The 22883-nt window shown below is 34.6% G+C and overlaps 2 protein-coding genes across 2 annotated transcripts; one reads left to right on the top strand and one right to left on the bottom strand.

Annotated features, from left to right (window-relative positions):
• Nucleotides 1–1904: 1904 nt before the first annotated feature.
• LOC145051876 (transcription factor ORG2-like) lies at nt 1905–4294 on the top strand. The gene is made up of 3 exons (XM_078999708.1): nt 1905–2427; nt 2621–2992; nt 4008–4294. The coding sequence occupies exons 1-3, from the start codon at nt 2095–2097 to the stop codon at nt 4074–4076; spliced, it is 774 nt and encodes a 257-aa protein (XP_078855834.1). The 5' UTR covers nt 1905–2094; the 3' UTR covers nt 4077–4294.
• A 3671-nt stretch (nt 4295–7965) lies between these two features.
• On the bottom strand, nt 7966–10687 carry LOC145050875 (uncharacterized). The gene is made up of 4 exons (XM_078999065.1): nt 10360–10687; nt 8977–10000; nt 8791–8857; nt 7966–8715 (listed from the first exon to the last, which is right to left on the bottom strand). The coding sequence occupies exons 1-4, from the start codon at nt 10685–10687 to the stop codon at nt 7966–7968; spliced, it is 2169 nt and encodes a 722-aa protein (XP_078855191.1).
• Between the last annotated feature and the right edge of the window lie 12196 nt (nt 10688–22883).

The raw sequence follows: 22883 nt of genomic DNA, 5'->3' as shown, positions 1-22883 counted from the left end.
CTCTAAAACTCTTTCTGATTTCTATAACGTCTTGATGATGGAATCTCCACATTTCGCAGCCATTTGCATTTTTTATTACCTCAAGGCCACACCAAGTTAAGGTATTTTTCTACCCTCTACTTGTAATCTAACTGTTAAGGTTCTTTGCAACTTTGATTGTCTTGGGTTTTCTTTAACTAGACATTTCGAAACTGGATATTTTATCACATTAGGACGTGCTCCTATCTCCCGAAAAAAATAGCTAGCTGTCTCTAAGTCATCGACTGAATTTGAATATCACCCCATGGCTTCTTTTGTTAGTTTGATATTATGGATACAATGGTTATTACAAGAACTTAATACATCCCAGATAGGTCTCACTCCTCTTTATTGCGACAACCAAGCTGTTCATCACATTACAAATAATCATGTTATTATACACACACAAAAAACGTAAAAATTGATTGTTATTTCATACACGAACATATTGAATTTCAAGAAATTTAGGCATGTTTCAATCAGCACCACCGAACATGTTGCTGACATTTTTACTAAATCACTTGGTGCAAAACAATTTCTCCATCTGCTGGGCGAATTGGGCGTTCGTGATCTTCACATTTCAACTTGAGGGTGAGTAAAGGAATTAAATATTTCCTTATGCCAGCTATCCGATTTCTACATCAACTTTTAATAGTTATCTACTTTTATTCAAAGCTTTAGTGTCTTATTTTGTCTAGGTTTCGTTTACATCTTGTATAAATATGGTACATGGTATCAGTCTTTTTCCAATCAATCAATAATAAAAAAAATCTCTCAAACTCTTTCGGATTTCTATAATGTCTTGATGATGGAGTCTCCACATTTCTCGCTATAAGATATATGACTTTCTATGTTTTATATCAAGTCATGGTTAATTTATTTGATGGAACCTACCTGCTTGGTCTCGAAATGTAAAATATATTAGACTCCATGAATTAGGGTAAAATATAGTGTCTCTAAGCAACAAGTCGGTGTTCAAAACAAAGTTACTCAATAACGATGTATCAAACTAAATTTTATTATTTGTTTTTGTTTTTTTACTTATGAAGTTAAGGTCATGGGTGGATCATTTCAAGGGCTAGGGGGGCTGTGGCCCCCCATGATTTTTTTGGCATAAATAGTCCATATGCTTTAATTTTATATATATTTAGTCCAAAAATATAAAATTTTCACTATGGGCCCCCTGTTCACCAATTTTTATACAAATTATATTTTCGGTCCCCAAATGAAATATTGAAGCTCCACCACTTGTTAAAGGTTGTTTATAACTATCATATAGTTATACAACTTTATTACCTCTTTTAACACCACTTTATTACCTATTTAGTCCCTCCTTAGCGTACGCTCCCAATCTTCTATGTAATTCGGTTGTATGTAGATGGAGACTCTCTAGCGCGCCTCTAGTTTTATTTCTCTATAGTTCTTGCCGTTAAAAATAAGTTGCAAAATTATAATAAATAAAGATTCGTATATTAGAGTAGTTACATCGTAGTTGAACAAAACAGGAAGCTCAAATAATAAATTACATCTAATCCCAATAAACAAGTGCTGATTTAACAAGTACAACATTTCTTAATGACAGGTGATGGGCGCACGTATACCACATGCCATGCTTAACTTGTATTGTTCTAAATGATGGAAAGCTAACTTAGAGCTTTCGGGAGGCACGAGCTCCACGTGAATCCATCATCCAAGTATTTTATTTGTTTAATTGAAATTATAATAATTTTATTCTATCTATTCTAACTGGATAGAATACTGATTGAATCGTGTGAACTCATTATTTAGCAGATATATTCCTTAATTAATTAAATATTTGATATATTTATTCACTGATATTAAATTTGAAGAAATTTGTTTTTGAACTGGAATATATTATTGTAAGTTGTAACAAAAATGCGTCTGCGATCTAATCTGGCGACCATTTAACTTCTTAGAAGATGTAAGTCTCACTTTAATAATGCAAGAGGATATACGTTTACCATTGTATAAATATACCAAACTCATCATCCTAACTTCCCCAAAAAAATTTCCTGCAAAAACATCCCCTACAATACAAAAGAAAGAAAGAAAAATATGTTGTCATTATCCCCTCTGTTCTCAACTACCTACGGATGGCCCTCAGAGGATCCTATCAAGAATAATGTTCAACCGGATTGCAACGATATTTCTATAGAAGCTGAACCAAATTCATGTAAATCTTTACTTGATTTTGATACATATGAAGATATCCAGCATGATTTTTCAACTGAAAATTCTAATTCTTCTGGTGGGTTTGTAAATGGCTATTTGGCTAATCCTATGGTGAAGAAGCTCAATCATAATGCCAGTGAAAGACATCGTCGTAAGAGGGTGAACGACTTATATGGTTTCCTTCGTTCACTGCTACCCATTTCCAGTGATCAAAAGGTGCTTCAATATCTAACTTGTTGTGACATGTGAAAGTGAGAATTTCAATAGTTAATATAATCAGAATCCCTTCCTCAATCTTGATGAACTTACTTATATAACACATGACTGACATTTTAGTTGCATATAGCATAATTCTTGTGGGTATTTAGTTATTCAGTGGGCTTAGACTAATAATTCTCTTTTGCCACAGAAAAAAGTAAGTATCCCAGGGACAGTATCTCGTGCACTTAAGTACATACCGGAACTACAAAAGGAAGTAGAGAAATTAAAACATAAAAAGAAAAAGCTTTCATCGTACTCATCATCAAAAGTTCATTTGAGTCAAGAAGTGGTAAAGATGCAAAAATCATCCTTGGTTTCATCCGTAAGTGTGTTAGGAGCCACAGAAGCTGTCATACAACTTATTTCCTCAAATGATCATATGAGCAAGAGGAAAGAGATTGTCTTCTTGTCTAAGGTTTTGGAATACTTAGAACAGGAAGAAGATGGGCTTGTTTTGCTCAATGCAACGAATTTCAAATGTTCGGGGGAAGAGATGGCATTATGCACTCTTCATATTCAGGTACATATATGGTCTTCTGTCAAACAAACTTCAAATAAAGCGTTTAATTCACTTCAGTTCATCCTTAATATATGGCTATTCTTTTCATAAATTTTTTTTATCTATATTATAATTACATGTATCTTCAGACCTTAAAATATATGAGTGTATTTTGCTAAAACATATTATATAAACTATGGCATCATAATTCATAAAAAGCAACTCAATTTACCCTAATATTCATTTTCTTGTGTTATGAAACAATCATAATTACAGTGATTTCTTCAATTTTACACTCGAGTGAAAGGTCTTCGCTTAAGGCCACCTTCGATTTGAAATCAAAGTTCTATGGGTATCTTTTCCAGATACAATTAGTATATTAAAAATAAAAAAATAATAAAAAAAATCTAAGGGCAATCTATCTATCTATATAAAAAAAGGTTCTATAATCTATTAAATTTTCTAGAGTTGAATGGATGCACCAATCTATCTATTTTTTTCATATAATTATCAAAATTTTCTAAGATACATTGAATTTTATATAGTTTTACTAATGAAGTATACGTTAAAAAAAATTAGAACTTTCTTTTTTCCATGAAGAGTTCATTGACAAATAAGTTCTAAATCCATTGATCTTCAATGCATACTACAATGGTAAAGTTTAATTCATTTAATGTCACTTAGACATGTGACGTCATTTAAGTATTTCATTTAATTATGCATTGCGATGTCCGTAGGTCATTGGTTGTAGGAAAATTTCTCACCCGGGTTGATGTATATATTTTTCTGTAAGCATGATTTTAGTTTTATCTGCAAACAATGTGAATAAGTCAGTTTACGACCATAACTGCTCAACTCAAATGAACATGTCAAACCTTAAGATTATTTATATAATTGTGGCCATGCTATTTGGATCAAGCATACTTATGTCATAGGTTTGTTGTTTGGCCGCAATGCCAATCATTTGTTTTAATAATATTATAACTAATATTTTATAGAAATAGTTAATAACACAACATCCTGTCCTGTTGAACAGGTGCAAGGTGATAATGACATTGACGCTGAAAGGCTGAAGGAGAAGCTTAGCTCGTTCCACCAGCCATAAGATCGAAATTTACTCTAATTAGCATAGGATATAAAAAGTATATATATCTAGTAATCCTGATAAGCAAGCATTAGTGTTTCTCATAGTTATGTAACGATACAAATAGATCATCATGACTGTAGCCTGTCATTTTGTAGATTAGTGTAGAGCAATAGAATTAACTGCGAATGATAGAAAAAAAATCGTAACTAATCCATCATGCATGCTTTACATTGTTACTTCAATCTCTACGTTCTAACTTGGTAATGTATGACTCATATTTTGTATTTATCGTTGATCAAAATGTTATAACTACTAAGGGCATCCACAATCCATTGACAATAGATTGCCACATAAACATTCCACTTTTTATTCAATTATATTTTTTAACATCCACACTCCATTAAACCCTTCAAAGTTTAAAGGAGTTCTGTATTTGGTTTGAAATTTAATTGGAAAAAAAAAAGACTAAATTCATTGAACCAATCAATGATCACACTACAAGGAAAAATGCCATTACCGGCGACTCCCAAAATTCGCAGGTAATACTAATAGCGGCGACGTGTCGTCGGTACTGAGTCATCGCTACTGCCTCGTCGCTATTGATCAGTTTGTCGCCGCTAATGATAAAAGTCGCCGCTAATGAGTATTGTCGCCGCTAATAAGCTAGTCGCCGGTAATGACTTCTGTCACCGGTAAAAGTGTTGCCGGTAATTTTTTTTCAACTTTTTAATTTTTTTTTAATTAATGATTTTGGTTGCTGGTGATAATATCGCAGGTAAAGGCGTCACCGGTAATAACAATATTCGATTAAATATCAAAACCAATAGTGTTGACGCTAATTACAAAACAAACATCCTATTAAATATCAAACATAATAGTGTCAATGCAAATTACAAACAAACATCCAAATACAATTAAATATCAAAAGTCATAATATCCGAGTAGCAAAACAACAAAATTTTTACAATCTACCAAGTAGCAAAACGTGACAACATATGCAAATAAAACTCATCCTTACATACCATCATCGTCGTTCCCATTGTTTCCTTGATTATTTTGGGTTTGAAAAAACGAATAAAGCTCATCCCTACATGCCGGGTCAGCGAGCATTGCACGAAGATTTTCCAACTACATAATTAATAACAATATATATAAACTTATAAGTTAGATTGTCAAACATAAACAAAAACTATCAAAATACATTGTTATTTTTAAACTAAGATAGAAAACCAAAGTACATTGCTATTTCTTGCACTTGGGACAAAAACCAAATTACCAAACTTTTTAGCAAATAATCACCACAAAACCAAAACTACCAAATCAACATGCATTTTAAGATGCTAAAGTAGATTGCTATTTTTAAACAAAGATAGAAAACCAAAGTACAATGCTATTTCTTGCATTTGGGACAAAAACTCAATTACCAAACTTTTTAGCAAATAATCACCACAAAACCAAAACTACCAATTCAACATGCATTTTACAATGCTAAAATAGATTGCTATTGTTAAAGGGAAAATGACAAAAATGCCCTACGAACTTTCTAGGGTTTACCCGTTGAGTCCTTAAAGTTTTTGTCGGGCTTTATGGGTCCCTAAACTAGGATATGACCTGCTCTTTTAGTCCCTGTCAACTTGTAATAGCCGGTTTAGTGACCTTTTAGACCAAAAGAACTCACATTGTGCCCCTATAAAGCCAAAAAATAAGTTCAGGGACCAATTCGAATAAAAAAAATCTCTTTTTCTTCTAAATCCTCAATTCGAAGAAAAAAAAAGATTAACTCTCGTTTTCTCTATGAACCTCATCAAACCCACACATCCTTCTTAACATTGCATCCATCAAACCTGGAACTCGGAGGGAGAAGGAGAGGTAGCTTGTGCGATTTTGAACAGAGAATAATGAAAGAGGGGGTCAATTCCTTGAAGAGCTGAAATCGACTCAAAGAAAATAGTGGAAGGGGGTTGTGATCGAGAATCGATTAGAAGGGGAAGAGGGTTGTGATCTTCGGTGAGGGTGTGTGACAATCAAGGGTGAAGACGGAAAGAAGAACAGCGATCGATTTCTTGGGAGGGTACGAATTGAGTTTTTTTTGGTCTAAAAGGTCATCCAACTTATTTTTTTGGCTTTATAAGGGCACAATGTGAGTTTTTTTTTGGTCTAAAAGATCACTGAACCAGCTATTATAGGTTGATAGGGACTAAAAGAGCAGGTCATATCCTAGTTTAAGGACCCATAAAATCCGACAAAAAGTTTAGGGACTTAACGGGTAAACCCTAGAAAGTTCGTAGGGCATTTTTGTTATTTTTCCCATTTTTAAACTAAGATAGAAAACCAAAGTACATTGCTATATTTTGCACTTGGGACAAAAACCAAATTACCAAACTTTTTAGCAAATAATCACCACAAAACCAAAACTACCAAATCAACATGCATTTTACGATGCTAAAGTAGATTGCTATTTTACCTGTGATGGTTGTGATGGTTGCGAAGGCTGTGGAATCGTCGGGAGACCAGAAGGTTTGCGGCCAATGCCTCTGATGTGGCCACGTCGCTATCCTAATACTTTCTCGAACGTATCTCTTTCTTGAGCGGGCGTTAACTCACTTTCACCTTGAGTTTGTTCTAACAGCTCTTCAACTAACCGATTCTGTAACTCCCAAGAGTGAGTAACTATTAAGTATAAATAAACATTTAAATATATGATAAAATTATAATTAAGTACTTACATATTGTTGTTCCGATTCAGCAGTAACAAATACACCATTCTTATCGGTATGAGCTTTGCGAAATGTTTCCACTCTCTTAAGGTTCTGTTTAAGTTTAAAAATTAGATTATATTTTAAATAAATAATTACATGTATCGTACGGTACCTTCTTATAGCAAGTACTGCTATACGAACTCGAACCCCTACGATTCACATTTGTTTGCTTTTCACGGATTTTTTTGTTCCTTTCTGAAGCAATTATGTGTTCGTCAGTTTGAAAATACTCAACTGTCTTCGCCCAGTTATCAACAAGCATACCATCCGGAGGATTGGCCAATGCTCTCGGGATATCTTCATACCCTTTGACCATCTTGAAATATTCTTTTGCGTCGGCTTTACGCCTCTCGATAACCTTTTAACAAGGCTGCTTGAAAACTCTCTGTCAATAGATTAGCTTGTGCATCCTGGTACATTTGATTGAGATCAAACTTTGTCTACAAAAAAAAGTTAACCAAGTAAAAAACAATTATAGTTAAACCTATAAAATATGTTTAAACAAATAATTACCGCTAAATGTTGTAATACATTGTCCTTTATATAAGGGGAAACTCTTTTCCAACTCCATTTGTCAAAAGGGACCATCTGCCACATTGTTTTTCCAACTTCTTGGGAAAACATGTCTCCCGCCTCTCCTATGGGATTAAATGTGATATCCATATCATATTGCATGCCAATTGGTTTCCCCTGGTTCTGTAAGTTTGCTTTTTCAAGCTTTATATTTTTAGCTTTTCCTCGAACTTACCTTCGGGCACGTTCCTCAACTACAAATGTAATTAAAAATTATTAGAAACGATATTTAATTTATGATAATTGAACAAAAATAGTAAATAAAAATTCATGATAAGACTTACCGTCCTGCTCGTGCTGGCCTGGACCTCTACCACCTGGGAAAGGTGGGTCCTCAGCTCCATCTCCCCCATGTCCACGACCCATGACAGCAGCCATGGTAAACATAAACAAAAGCCACACTCTCATCATTTCCTGAAAAATTATAAGATATACAAATACAATTTTTATTATAGATACACATTACATAGAAATAAACATTTAGATAGGAATAAACATTTCTATTTAAACTAGAAATCCAAATAAAGTTCATATTACAAACACATATTACAAATACACATTACATAAGAACTATTCTAATCAGAATCTTCCTCATATCCTTCAGTGTCTTCTTCGGTATCATAATCAGAATCGGTGTCATCGTAATAAGTCTCGCAATCAGAAACATCATTGACTCTACCAGTTGGCGGAGGAGCTTCAGATGCACTTTCTACATCAACAATGACTCTAGGAATGTTTTGAAAGTACATGCTAAAATCGATAAAAAGTGGAGCATCGGATAAAGAGATATTTTGAAGTACATCGAAATCGTCTACATTTTCGTGTGAGACATTGTCAACATTTTGAACAAGGTCATCGTTCGATGGTAGATCCCAAATACTTTGATGATTAACATGCTCGACAACACACCAATGGTTATTGTTTGGCTCTCTGATGTAGAACACTTGTTTGGATTGTGACACATATATGAGTTGATCATCTTTGTATGCTTCGCGTCGTGTGTCGATACTGGTGAAACTATCACTAGAAATAACTCCTATTCGAGTATCAAACCACTTGCAACGAAATAGTACAGTTGAATAATCATGTGTATACCTCAACTCTATAATCTCTTCTAACATGCCATAATATTTCTCGCCTTTCTCACCCACTGCTAAAACCCCAGAGTTTTGTGTTGTACGTTGTGTGTCACGACTAAGTACCATAAACCTAACACCATTGACTATGCATGTGGTGTAAGAATAGGCATTCATATGCGGGCCCATTGCAAGAGCCAACAACTCTTTGTGGAATTCTGGAGATTTTTCTATTTTCATTTGATGAACCTAACAATTATAAACTAATATGTATTATGTATTCGTTAGATCAATGAAACAAATTTGTTTATTAATTTATATTACCTTTTCACAAAACCAATTACGAAATTCTCTATTTTCATCACTTTGGGGATGCTCATATTTGAATTTCCTATGTTGATGACCAAAAGATATAGATTTAAAAAGATAAAATAAAAAATTAAGAATGAAAGTTAGAGATAAGATTAATTACTTGATATATTGTCTGACTTCTTCACAACTATTCAATACATCAATTCTAACTTGCACAAGATTGCAATAATGTCTACTTTTGCTTTCCTCATATTCTCCACCTTCATTGTTCTGGAACAAAGTTGCTTGAAAAACGTACAAAGGTCTACAATAGGTGTATAAGTATCTTTGTCTAACAACCCTCCTACTCTAATCGGTATCAAACGTTGCATAAGAATGTGGTGGTCATGCGATTTCAACCCAATAATGTTAGTATTGGTATCGTTCACTTTCTTACTGATGTTAGAACCAAACCCATCCGGCAGTTTAACCTCTTTTATAAATTGAAAAAAGAGTTTTTGACTAGATTTCGTGAAAGAGTATCTTGCCTGGGGTCTATGAAACTTGTCACCATTTTTTTGCAACCATTCATTTCTCCGAATGTTTAGAATTCTCAAGTCCTCTCGTGCATTTGATGTGTCTTTGCTTTTATCGTTCATTAGGAGAGTACCTAACAAACTCCCGTCCACATTTTTCTGGACATGCATGACATCTATGTTGTGTTTCAACTGTAGAGAAGACCAATACTCAAGTTCGAAGAAAATGCTTCGTTTCGACCAGTTCAACTCGTAATCTTGCCGCTTTGGCTCCCCGCCTCCATGCTCAGGATGTTTACCCGGTTTACGAGTTAGTAGATGACCTAGTTGCTCTTGTATGTAATCATTACTAAAGTGTCTCGGAGCGGGTTTTGTCTCTTCCATCTCGTTAAAGTCCAACCTCTTTCTTAACGGATCATTAGCATCTAGGAAACGACGATGACCGATATATACGCCTTTGTTTGTTGCATGGTACGAAGGAGTGTCTTCATTGTAAGTAGCACATGCTCTATACCCTTGCCCACTCCAACATGATAGACTACTACGAGCTGGCCAATCGTTTATTGTCCACAACAACATAGCTCTCATCGTGAAGAATGTGTTTCTCGCCGCATCTTTAATACGTACGCCTGAGTTCCACAAATGTTTAAGCTCTTCCACCAACGGTCTAAGGAAAACATCTATATCCTTACCTGGAGCTTTCGGGCCTGGAATCAACAAAGTCAACATGAATGATGACTCTTTCATACAAATCTAGGGTGGCAGATTGTATGTGGTGAGTATGACCGGCCATGTGCTATGTGGATTACACATGTTTCCAAATGGATTGGAACCGTCAGCTGAAAGACCTAGGCGTACGTTACGGGGTTCACTCGAGACGTCGGGGTATTTTTTTTATCAAAATCTTGCCAATGTTCCCCATCAACAGGATGAATCATCACACCATCTTCTGAACGTCTGGTACTATACCAAATCATATTTTTGGCAGTGTGCCTCGAACAATATAAACGTCGTAGTCTAGGGATCACAGGAAAGTACCGTAACACCTTATGAGGTACTTTCTTACCCTTGGTGTTTTTATCGATCCATCGGATCTCTTTACAAACGGCACAAACTTGCAATGAATCGTGTTCTTTCCAAAAGAGACAACAATCGTTTTTGCACACATGTATCGACTCATACCCCAGGCCAATAGACTTTCGTTTCTTTTTGGCTAGATAATGTGAAAGGGGAACCTTGTTGCCTTTGGGAAATGCTAATTGCAAGAGCTCAAGGAGTTGATCAAATGAACTATCAGTCCATTTGTTGTTCACCTTGATATGCATTAACTTTGCTAGAAATTCAAGGGAAGAAAAGATGCAACCAGTATACAATTGAGTTTCGATTTCTTCCATCAACTATGCAAAATCATCATCCACACCGCTACCCCTTGTATTCGAGGTTCCTTCATCGAGGTTGGTATCATTTTCTCTCGACTCCCACATCACATCGTCGATTAAATTGGACATTTCGTTACTTGGCAAGACGACTGGAGGAATAAAAGATTCACCATGATAGATCCAAATTTTGTACGCCTTACTGAAACCATTTATAAATAAATGGCGTTCAACTACAGTCGGGTACTTGAAGTAACGGTTATCACATTTTTCACACGCACATCTGATTTTACCAATACTATCAAGGTGTGACTTGGACTTCTCGATAAAAGCTTTGAGTCCTACTTGGAACTCGGGATGGTTTCGATATGGATTAGTAGTCCAGCTTTTATCAATAGACATGATGTTGCTGAAACATAATTTTGGGTTTAGAGTTTAGTATACAAAATTAACATTGTTTTTTATCCAATCCACATTTTTTTTACATCTAAAATAATAAAAAAATAAAAAAAATAAATTAAAATTTTTTATGTATGCATTTTTTTAATTAATTTTAATTAAAATTACTTGTAAGTTTTTAAACAATTTTATAATAGACACTATGTTGTTGTGTTGTTCTTTTTTATCGTCGAGATTAAAATATATATAAGTTTTTAAACAATTTTATAATTTTTTTTTGTGTTTTTTTTCCAATTATAATAATAATTTATTTATTTATTTATTTTTCAATTATAGCATCCTTTAACCTATTTTTATGGTAACCGATTATTATTGGTTTTAGAAATATAATCTTATAAATTAATTTGAAGATTATAAGCTAACTATATAACTTATTGGTTAATTAATTTGGAGTTAGCTTGGGTAAAAACTAGAAACTTTTTAGTTTTTGTATATAAGTTTTTAAACAATTTTATAATTTTTTTTGTTTTTTTTTCAAATTATAAAAATAATTTTTTTTTCAATTATAGCATCCTACTTATACCAAAACCACATAATTTTAAATAATACATAAGAGGATGAAATTCACATGCTTTTACATACATATACCACATATACACCAAATACAAATACATACACATATACACAAAATAACATCCTACTTAAACCAAATACATATAATTTCAGATATAGATAATAACATCCTTTTTATACCAAATACAAAAGTTTCACAATCATATACCACATTTACAAAAAACATACATACATTCATATACACACAATAACATCCTACTTATAACAAATACATATCGTTTTTACCAAATACTCATATACCACATATACATCAAATACACATACATTGGCATATATACAACAAATTCACATATATTCAAATTAAAAGTGAAATTAGCAAATGAACTTACCTTTGTTGAAGAAATGGAGTTAGAAATTGGTCTCAAAAGCTTTAAAAACACCTAATCCAAAACAACACCACCAAAAACAAATATATGAACAATTTATTACCATTCAATCACTAGATGAAACTAAAAATTGAAATTAACATACAAATTGAAAAGGAAATTACAAAATCCACTTACCTTTGTTGAAGAAATGGAGTTAGAAATTGGTCCCAAAACTTTAACCACACCTAGATTCTTAATAGGACACAATGTGGGAAGAAATTTGCTTGGAACAAGCAAATAGAGGCTGAAAATCGGATGAAGCTGGAAATGGGGAAGGAAAGAAGCGCAGCAAACAGAAAGCCAATGGAGAAATGAGGTTTCGTCGTGCGTTTTTTTTTTTATCTGCGAGAGGCAATAGAGGCGACAAGTAGACCTTTACCGGCGACTTTTAGCAATAGCGGCGACAAACTGGAGGGAAGGGTACCACATGTTTTTTCATTAACTATTAGCGGCGACTATTTTAACTCTTTAGCGGCGACAAATATGTCGCCGGTATTAGGTTAGATACGATAAGACACCCCACCTGTTGTATTAGATATCTCATCGAACGGTTCAGATGTAACAGAGGGGGAAAGTGCAGATCCGGGTGCCAACCCTTTACCGGCGACACTATTACCAGCGACAAAGGGCTTTAGCGGCGACAATATCTAGAGTCACCGCTAAAGCCCCTTGTCGCCGATAATAGTGTCTCCGGTAAAGGGTATATTTCTTGTAGTGTCATGCAACTCTCTCGTTCAACTCTCATCCATGTCATCACTCACAATCCATTAAACTTCTATTCAATCCTAGTCATCATCTATTCAACTCTTATTAACCCTCCATTGTGGATGCTCTAGGAGTATGTACGTTCTTTCATCAACTCATCAACACAACCACCCAAAAACCTCCGCGGAGTGACCACCTATAAAAACATTCACCCAAAACCCCCCAATCCTCGGGGAGCAACCGATTAAGGTTTCTCAAGGAGCATATATATTATTAACATTACACAATATTGAAATGCAACACCAATAAATACTAACTGTTCTTAATTTTGACACTAGAAATTATATAACCAAGATATAGAGCATGCATGTACAAATCGTTATAAACGTTTCAAAGGCTCACAACATATTGACCATTTATATTCCATGGTAATGCTAGACCCCACAAACACAATTAAAGACAACTAAACTCGTGTGTAGATTTGTGTCGTTTTAATACATGGAACTGTTATGATCCACAATCAATATGCACACAACTAATATGCAAAGAAAATTTTAAAAAACACAAGAAATTATGTTGGGGTGCAAAGTTATTCATTCATGACTTTGTAAATGTTTGACTTTTGTAAAACCCACTTCCATGTGGTGCTTTAGCCTTTAGACCCATTTGTTTGTTAGAGTGAGAGAGAGACATGTAAACACCTCTATCAATAGTGGGTTTGTCCACTTGTAGAGGTGTGCTTGAGAGATGTAGAAGTGAGTGTGTAAGTGTGTGTTATTTATGTAGTCTAGATCTAGATCATTTTTTTGTAACACTATATACATTCAATATATCTCTTAAACACCAAAATCACCATGTTCAATTGTGCAAGCTTTAATTCCGCATGCCAAACCATGTTCTTTGTCACTACAATTGGTATCAGAGCTTGGTTTTCACGATCAACGTGACTTTAGAAGAACGATTCTCGGTTTGGCAACTTTTCTTACAATTTGAGCAATTTTGGTGAGTCTCTCTCTATGATCTCTCTTAATCTCGTTTAAATCGTGCGTAATGTTTTTAATTTTTGATCATTTTGATTCATTGGATTAAATTTGTTTCAAACCCCATTGATGATCCAATATTTTTTTTTAATTGATCCTTGTCCAAAATCAAAATTGTGATAGTTACTGTTCATTAGATCCTTGAGCCCAAATTCAACTTTGTTCAAGTCAAATCTAAATCTCGATTTTTAATGTTCATCTAATTCAAGCCCAAAATTTCGATCAAATACTGTTCATGATCTATACTTGTATTTGATTGTTGAGCCCAAAACGAATATGGATATTGTTCATCAGCTGAGTCCGATCAATTGGGTGAAAGATGTGAAGGGTGTAGGAATGAAAATGCGAAGCATTCCCTGTTAATCGTTCAATGAAGAAGAAAACAAATATGTTCACATTTGGTCCCTGATCTTTTCACGAAATTACACAATTGGTCCAACTTCGCAAATGGGGTCATAAAATGATGAAATTGCAGAAGTTTCAAATCTGGTCCCTGCAGTTTTTGCGAATTTACACACTCTACCCGGTTTCGCTTGTGAGCTAGAGTTTCGCATATTAAGCTGTTTTCGGCGCAACAGGTCACTACAGAATTTTGAAATTGAGAATTTCTACCCATTTTTGAGAAATTTTGTCAAAGGCGATCCGTGAACGATGATAAAAATTGAATATTTTTTGGATTTTCCGGATTGAAGCACAAAGTTTATGCCACATGTTAAGGGGGAGTTTTGACACGAAAAATTCCAAATAGAGCACGTTCTTTTTCCTTGGAGTTTTATAACCAAATTTCGATTATAAAAAGGGGGCGAAGTTTTATATGGAAATTCGAACTTGAATTTTTCATATTACGCGGATTTGAAGACCGAAGTAATCTTGAAGTTTTGAAGCTACGAGATGATGCAATTGGAAGTTCGGAAGTGATGTATTCGAAATGGGTTTGGTTTATTGAAGATTTTTGGGGTGTGTTTTTATGTGCAACTTTGGGGTGATTATTTGAAGTTAATCATTCGTTGCTGCTCGGATTGTATGGTCTCACATCCTAGAGTCCAAATTGAAGAATCGTGGAAGAATTAAAGATTGAAGTTCGTTTCAAAATGTGTCACCTTTGAGGCTTGAACCGCGTAGTGTTTGATTTTGGAAGATTTGAAGTGGATCATTCATTCCTAACTTTGAGGGGGAGAATGTTGGGGTGCAAAGTTATTCATTCATGACTTTGTAAATATTTGACTTTTGTAAAACCCACTTGCATGTGGTGCTTTAGCCTTTAGACCCATTTGTTTGTTAGAGTGAGAGAGAGACATGTAAACACCTCTATAAATAGTGGGTTTGTCCACTTGTAGAGGTTTGTTTGAGAGATGTAGAAGTGAGTGTGTAAGTGTGTTATTTATGTAGTCTAGATCTAGATCATTTTTTTATAACACCATATACATTCAATATATCTCTTAAACACCAAAATCACCATGTTCAATTGTGCAAGCTTTAATTCCGCATGCCAAACCATGTTCTTTGTCACTACAATTGGTATCAGAGCTTGGTTTTCACGATCAACGTGACTTTCTAAGAACGATTCTCGGTTTGGCAACTTTTGTCACAATTTGAGCAATTTTGGTGAGTCTCTCTCTATGATCTATCTTAATCTCGTTTAAATCGTGCGTAATGTTTTTGATTTTTGATTATTTTGATTCATTGGATTAAATTCGTTTCAAACCCCATTGATGATCCAATAATTTTTTTTAATTGATCCTTGTCCAAAATCAAAATTGTGATAGTTATTGTTCATTAGATCCTTGAGCCCAAATTCAACTTTGTTCAAGTCAAATCTAAATCTCGATTTTTAATGTTCATCTAATTCAAGCCCAAAATTTCGATTAAATACTGTTCATGATCTATACTTGTATTTGATTGTTGAGCCTAAAACGAATATGGATATTGTTCATCAGCTGAGTCCGATTCAACATCTGTTATCTATTATTCCTTTGGCATAAGATACATCGGTCAATAGACGGAAGTCAAACGAAAAATTGATATTGAAATCGGAACGAAGAACAGTCGAATGTTCAAAGAAAATCAAAGCGAAACTCAGAATACGGTTCTTATGAATCTAGAATCGAAGTCAAACGAATTTCTGGGATTCGAAATCGATTAGAGTCAATCTCGATTTAGCTTGATTTGAATCGAGACGACTTTAATTTGATGTTCGTTCGATCTTGTTGTACTTTAATTTCGCTATGGATTTTGGTGTTTGGAATCAAAAGGTTTGGAGTTAAAATTTTGTGTCGACTGTTTTTGGTGCTTGGGTATCAAGATCGATAATTGACTGGAACCAAAAAGGATTTGGATTCGATGGCTAATCATTGATGTTGATTTGATAATTGTTGAATGTTCGACTGAGGGCTCTGTTGTTTCATTTTTCGTTGATTTTGATTTTGTTAAAGACGAAGGGCTGATTGAATGTGTTTTTGGAGTTGATGTCGATGATTGATTATTTGGAAACACGAAGCCATGGTTTACAGTTGACTTGTTGATGCGAAGCCAAACCGGATTCGCATTTGTGTGAATCAGTTTAAAGATCAAAACATGTGTTCGCATCTGTAAATGTAAAGTCTTGGTGAATGAAATGCCAATAACGGACAATTTTGTGGTTGATGGTCTCAATTTTGAGTTCGCATTTGGTTACAGAGATCACTTGGGTTCGCATATAAAATCAAATTCGCATCTGGGTTTCAAACATGAGTTCGCATTTTGTTCAATTTTGGAGTTAAGATGCGATGTATTTTCTTATCCATGGTTCGCATATCTGGAAGTTGTTCATTCACATTTGGTTCATTTGATTAATTGGGTGAAAGATGCGAAGGGTGTGGGAATGAAAATGCGAAGCATTCCCTGTTAATCGTTCAATGAAGAAGAAAACAAATATGTTCGCATTTGGTCCCTGATCTTTTCACGAAATTACACAATTGGTCCAACTTCGCAAATGGGGTCATAAAATGATGAAATTGCAAAATTTTCAAATCTGGTCCCTGCAGTTTTTGCGAATTTACACATTCTACCCGGTTTCACAAGTGAGCTAGAGTTTCACATATTAAGCTGTTTTGGGCGCAACAGGTCACTGCAGAATTTTGAAATTGACAATTTCTACCCATTTTTGAGAAACTTTGTCAAAGGCGATCCGTGAACGATGATAAAAATTGAATATTTTTTGGATTTTCCGGATTGAGGCACAAAGTTTATGCCACATGTTAAGGGGGAGTTTTGACATGAAAAATTCCAAATAGAGCACGTTCTTTTTTCTTGGAGTTTTATAACCAAATTTCGATTATAAAAAGGGGGGAGAAGTTTTATATGGAAATTCGAACTTGAATTTTTCATATTACGCGGATTTGAAGACCGAAGTGATCTTGAAGTTTTGAAGCTACGAGATGATGCAATTGGAAGTTCGGAAGTGATGTATTCAAAATGGGTTTGGTTTATTGAAGATTTTTGGGGTGTGTTTTTATGCACAACTTTGGGGTGATTATTTGAAGTTAATCATTCGTTGCTGCTCGGATTGTATGGTCTCACATCCTAGAGCCCAAATTGAAGAATCGTGGAAGAATTGAAGAGTGAAGTTTGTTTCGAAATGTGTCACCTTTGAGGCTTGAACCGTGTAGTGTTTGATTTTGGAAGATTTGAAGTGGGTCAGTCATTCCTAACTTTGAGGGGGAGAATGTTGGGGTACAAAGTTATTCATTCATGACTTTGTAAATGTTTGACTTTTGTAAAACCCACTTGCATGTGGTGCTTTAGCCTTTAGACCCATTTGTTTGTTAGAGTGAGAGAGAGACATGTAAACACCTCTATAAATAGTGGGTTTGTCCACTTGTAGAGGTGTGCTTGAGAGATGTAGAAGTGAGTGTGTAAGTGTCTGTTATTTATGTAGTCTAGATCTAGATCATTTTTTTGTAACACCATATACATTCAATATATCTCTTAAACACCCAAATCACCATGTTCAATTGTGCAAGCTTTAATTCCGCATGCCAAACCATGTTCTTTGTCACTACAAATTAATATGATTCACATGATTAGAGTGATTGACTGATCTAAAAAAGAACTAGACTGAAAAATATTCAATTAAAAAGCACTTAATATGATAAAATATATCTATTTAAATTTAGAGGAAAATGCACATGAAATTTTTATAGTAATAATGTTTGAGATTATTGGTGAGAGAAAAACTTGAACAAACGTTAGTAATTAGATTATAAGTTGCAGAATTAAAGTTAATCTCATTGGATCTTGTTAGCTCAACAATAATAATAGTTAGATTGCAGAAATATAAGGAAAATAAATAGCAGCAAGTTTATATCAATAAACAGTAAACAAGTAGACACAAGGTTGAATCGTAATAAGATTTGCATGCAAACACAAGTTAGTATAAGATGAACAACACAAGTGAAGAGGGACTCGGTTTAAGTACCAATTAATATAACTTAAGATATAGGGATGAACAAACTGATATTGATAAAATTTCCCTGATAGATTGATAGTTGGTAAATTGGTAAGAAATACATGAAGTGGGAAGCTCTATTTATTGAGTCCCAAAAGTTACAGTAAAGATTAAAATAACATAAAATGAATGACTATGGTGACCATGAATGGTACAGCGGATATTACATAGAATACAAGCAATGCCAGTAAAGTAATTTAAACTATATTCATGCATAGTTCCACCGTATGGTTCATCTTCAACTTTGCGGGTCACAAAAGACAAAAATAGTCTCCAGTTGGATCTTCTCTACGATATCATCAAGGAAAAAAGGTTTGCGGTTCCTTTTAGCTGAAGATGGTCACTTTTTGCTTCAACAAATTCCCCCAAAGTAACCTCTCAGCTATTTTTTTCATTTATTCATTTTAAGGAACTTGATAATGATCCACCAAAATTTTCTGACTTCGAAAAGCCACTGGATCCTTTTTGTAATCTCAAACTTAACCTCATCAGTTATGTGCTTTGATCTTTGCATCGAGGCTAGGGTGACATCCAGTTGCTTCTTTGTAAAATGGTGGATTGTGGTTACCAGAATGAAGTACTTTGGACCATCTTGATTCTTCTTGTACACAATCCCTAGCTCAGGTAGGCTGTAGCACCAAGGGTCATTTCTTGCAAACCTTCAGTGATGGATGACACATGCTCGAAAGGAGGAAAATCGAATTTGTTGGCAAGGATAGGATGTATTTCAACATTGATTTTTCCAAAATCACATACCAAGGCCTTCAAGAATTCACAATTCCTTTCGAAGGCAATTTTCATCGTCGGGTACTTTTCTGCCTTTAGTTGAAACACTTAAGCTATCAAGAAAATCTCTTCGGGATTCATGTACACAAAGTTAGCTTGACTTCTGATATACTCACTTCCTCTCAGGTTCAGGGTGTATTGGAAAAATTCACATTTCATGAATTTTCTAACTTTGTAATTTTTCAACCTGTCTGGTCTATCATTCAACCAGATGTTCTCAAATTTTCTACCATGTTTTTCATGGAAAAGGTTCACGCGTTCAAACTCCATGGGGAGTCTTCTATGATCAGGAATTTTGAGATCAAGAGGCCGAAAGACTAGGAAATACTTGGAATTTGGAGAAACTGGAATACCATAATAGACATCTAATGGTGGTTATGCATATTTAAGATGAGGAATGTAATGAGCATCCAAAAGTCTACTAGTTGGGTTTTCCCTTGAGTTGCTCAAGATTTCGTCAAACGTAGTATCAAACCCTTGTTCTTTCCAGATTTCATTAGAAAACTTAGCAGCTCTCCAGTCACATTTCCTTTGAGGTGTGGCAGGGGATTCATCAATATAATCTGAATACATTTCATCTTCCAAGTAAGGAGAAGTTAATTGTTGAAGTGAACCATAAGGAGTTGGATTTTTAGGAGATGGTTGTGTAATTGGTTCTTTCTTGACATTTGTGGTCGGAGGTTGGTTCTGAGTTGGAGTTTGAAAATTTTGAGTTGAAAGGGTCTTGGACTCTAACGATCTAAAAGTTAAAATTCGTATCCCCCTATTCTGATCATTATCACTTACACCTTTTTGAGGAAGCTGGCTCCATCTACTCCTCAAACCAATGTTTCAATTTATCAATCTTCTAAAACATGGCATCAAATTGTGTTTTCATCTGGTCACATACTTCTTTGTTGTTGGGGCTCTTAGGATTGAAAATGTGTTCCTAAATATCCTGTGTGAGATGGAGGATTTCATCAACACTCTATTTAGCACTGAGTTATCTTCTCAATCCCTTGATTATTTCTTGAAGTACTGCAAACCCTAATTCATATGCATTGTGAGATTCTTCAACAAGATGCTTTGAGTTGCTTGCTTGAGTGTGAAGGGTTTGTTGGAGCTCTGTTTTTAACTCTTTTACTTCCTTGATGAGGTCTTCAGCCTTGCACATAAATTCCTTATGATCAGATATCCGTTGATTGTCGAGTTGCTTGATGCCCATTTCTACCCATAGAAGAACCCTCTCTGCAGTCATTTTTTTTCTTGTTTCTAAGATCTCAACACGATCAATGAGTGACTGTGTGTTTGGAGTCTCAGTGCTCTGCAAGGTTTTGGAGGAGAATGCAACTAAGATTTGATCGACTTTCGCTTATAGGTCGAGGAATTATTTTCTAGATACGACTATCTTCTTCTTCTTCTTTTGCTTGGGGTTTGAAGTAGAATGCTAAGAACCACTTGATTCTTCGTCATCGACAACCATAATGAAGTCTTCTGGAGGAGGGGGTTGTTAAACATCATCGAGATTATCATCATCGAGACTAGACATTAGGGCAAAGGTGATCTCTGTTGTTGTACCATCATCGCTGGAATAATGAGCTTCATAATTTGTGGGTGGCTTGGAGGGACCAACAACGTTTTCCATATCTTGAATCTTTTAGACAGTGTTTTCCAAGTCTGACATCCATCTTTGGACTGTAAGGATGTCATGCACTGTCTTGGCATTATTTATCATGGTGGCCTAATATTTTGCTACAACGAGAAGAGATTCCTGATTTTGTTGTTATTGTTGTTGGATTAGTGTCTAAGTCCATAACTATTTTGGTATGTACTTGACCCGATGGTGCATGGTCCTTTTGGGTTGCCTTCACCAAAGCAACTTGATAGGATGAATTATGGAGAGAAAGGATTAAATATGATTTATTAATATATTATGAGAATAATATATTAAAGGAGAAATCATATTGTTTAATTAATATTAGTCAAGAATTAATAAGAATTAAGTTTGTGGCTAAAAGACATTAATTAAACTTAAGGGACTAGAACTGTCAATTGTATGATAGTTGAATATTGAGCTAATGGAATCCATATTAAAGGAGTGGACGAATTCTATGGGGAAACCCATTAGAAATAGTCCTAAGGCCTTTAAGGAAGGAGCCCATGGGTTGCTTAGGGCTTAAGCATCCAAATTAGGGTTTCCTTGTTAGATAACCCTAATAGCCTCACTATTTAAGGAACCCTTATGCCCCAAAAACACGGACAAGACTTCTTCTAGGGTTTACACATGTTTTGGGCAGCCTCCTTCTCTTCTCCACTTCATCCTTTTGCTCTTGGTGTTTGTGAGCCATTAGAGGAGTGACATTTGTGACTCTAAGCTTTCTAAAGTCAATACAAGGAGGATTTGGGATTGTTATTGCTACATAACAATCAAGGTAATAACTTAAACCCATTCTTATGTTAATATGATTACTTGTATGCTAGAACTAGGGTTTATAGTGTTGGATAACTTGCATGTACAATAGAGAAACGTAGATCCAAGAATTAGGGTTTGTATGAGCACATAGGATGTTCTTATGGCCAAAACCCATCAGTGGTATCAGAGCCTAGATTGGTTTCTATTGTATTGATGTATATTTGATCGAAATCAACACTAAAAATAGAAATTTTTTGCTTCGGAGTGTTTGACTCGCCGAGTCACTTGGTGCACTCGCCGAGTCAGCTGTACTCGACGAGTCCAGGTCCAGACTCGGCGAGTAAAAACGTCTGACAGCTCATATTCGTGATTTTCTTCCTGTTTTGGCTTTGGATAATTACCATAAACATGTTTTTGTTATAAAATCCGAATTTTATCAATATTTGGTGATTTTGCTTACCAAAATAGAAGATAATTGTCAAAATTTAGATAATCTTTTATTTTATTAGATAAAATTGGATTATTTGTAATTTAGATTTGAATTATCTTGTATGAAAAGTTTCAATTTTCCCCCTTTAGGTTTTATAGTTTAAATTTGAACTTAAATGTTTTGTTTTGAAATTTAAATAGTTGAAACCCTAATGTTTTGAAAAGGTTTCAAAACTTGCCCTCAAGTTTTGGAATTTAAATTTTGATTAAAAGTTTAATTTTGATGTATAGTTAAATTCTAAACCCTAATGTTTTGAAATGTTTCAAAACTTGTCCTCAAGTTTTGGAATTTAAAAGTTGATTAAAGGTTTAATTTAGGAATGTTAAATTCTAAAACCCTAGTATTGTTTTGAAAAGTTCAAATCACACCCTTATGGTTTTATTAATTAATTAAGGTGTATAATTAAAAGAGGTTTAATAAATCCATAAAAGTTTTGGTTTACAATTTAATTGAATTAAAAGTATAATTGTTAAATTTAACCACCTAGTATTTTAAAAGTGTAAAATACACCCTATACTATATATATCGTTAAAAGTCTAACATTATATATATGTATGAGTAAAAGTCAGTCTTACCGTTAGTAGGCCTCATTCACGAAGCTGGTCTATAAGGGGTGTTTAAGGAAATTGCCTATAAAATGGCGATTTAATGGGTATCCACTCTTACCCACCGCACTCTTGACTAGTGGAGGGTCGTTAGCCGAACGGGTAGGATAGCACAAAAACCTGCCATTATAAGTATAATGAAGTACAAAAGTAAATAAATGTTTTACAAATTCCCAATCTTAGTTACTTAGGCAAAAGTGAATTGATGCAATTCCATGAAATTACACTTTGTACCCTTGCGAAGACGTTAGTGGAGCGTGTGTGGTTTACCGGCACACTAAATGGCTCTAAGCGAAGGTAACAAAGGGTG

This window comes from Lactuca serriola, chromosome 5, assembly GCF_051521515.1.
Source record: "Lactuca serriola cultivar US96UC23 chromosome 5, Lser_US96UC23_V15, whole genome shotgun sequence".
In the NCBI taxonomy this organism is placed as follows: domain Eukaryota; kingdom Viridiplantae; phylum Streptophyta; class Magnoliopsida; order Asterales; family Asteraceae; genus Lactuca; species Lactuca serriola.
This window is presented reverse-complemented; position numbering and strand designations above follow the sequence as displayed.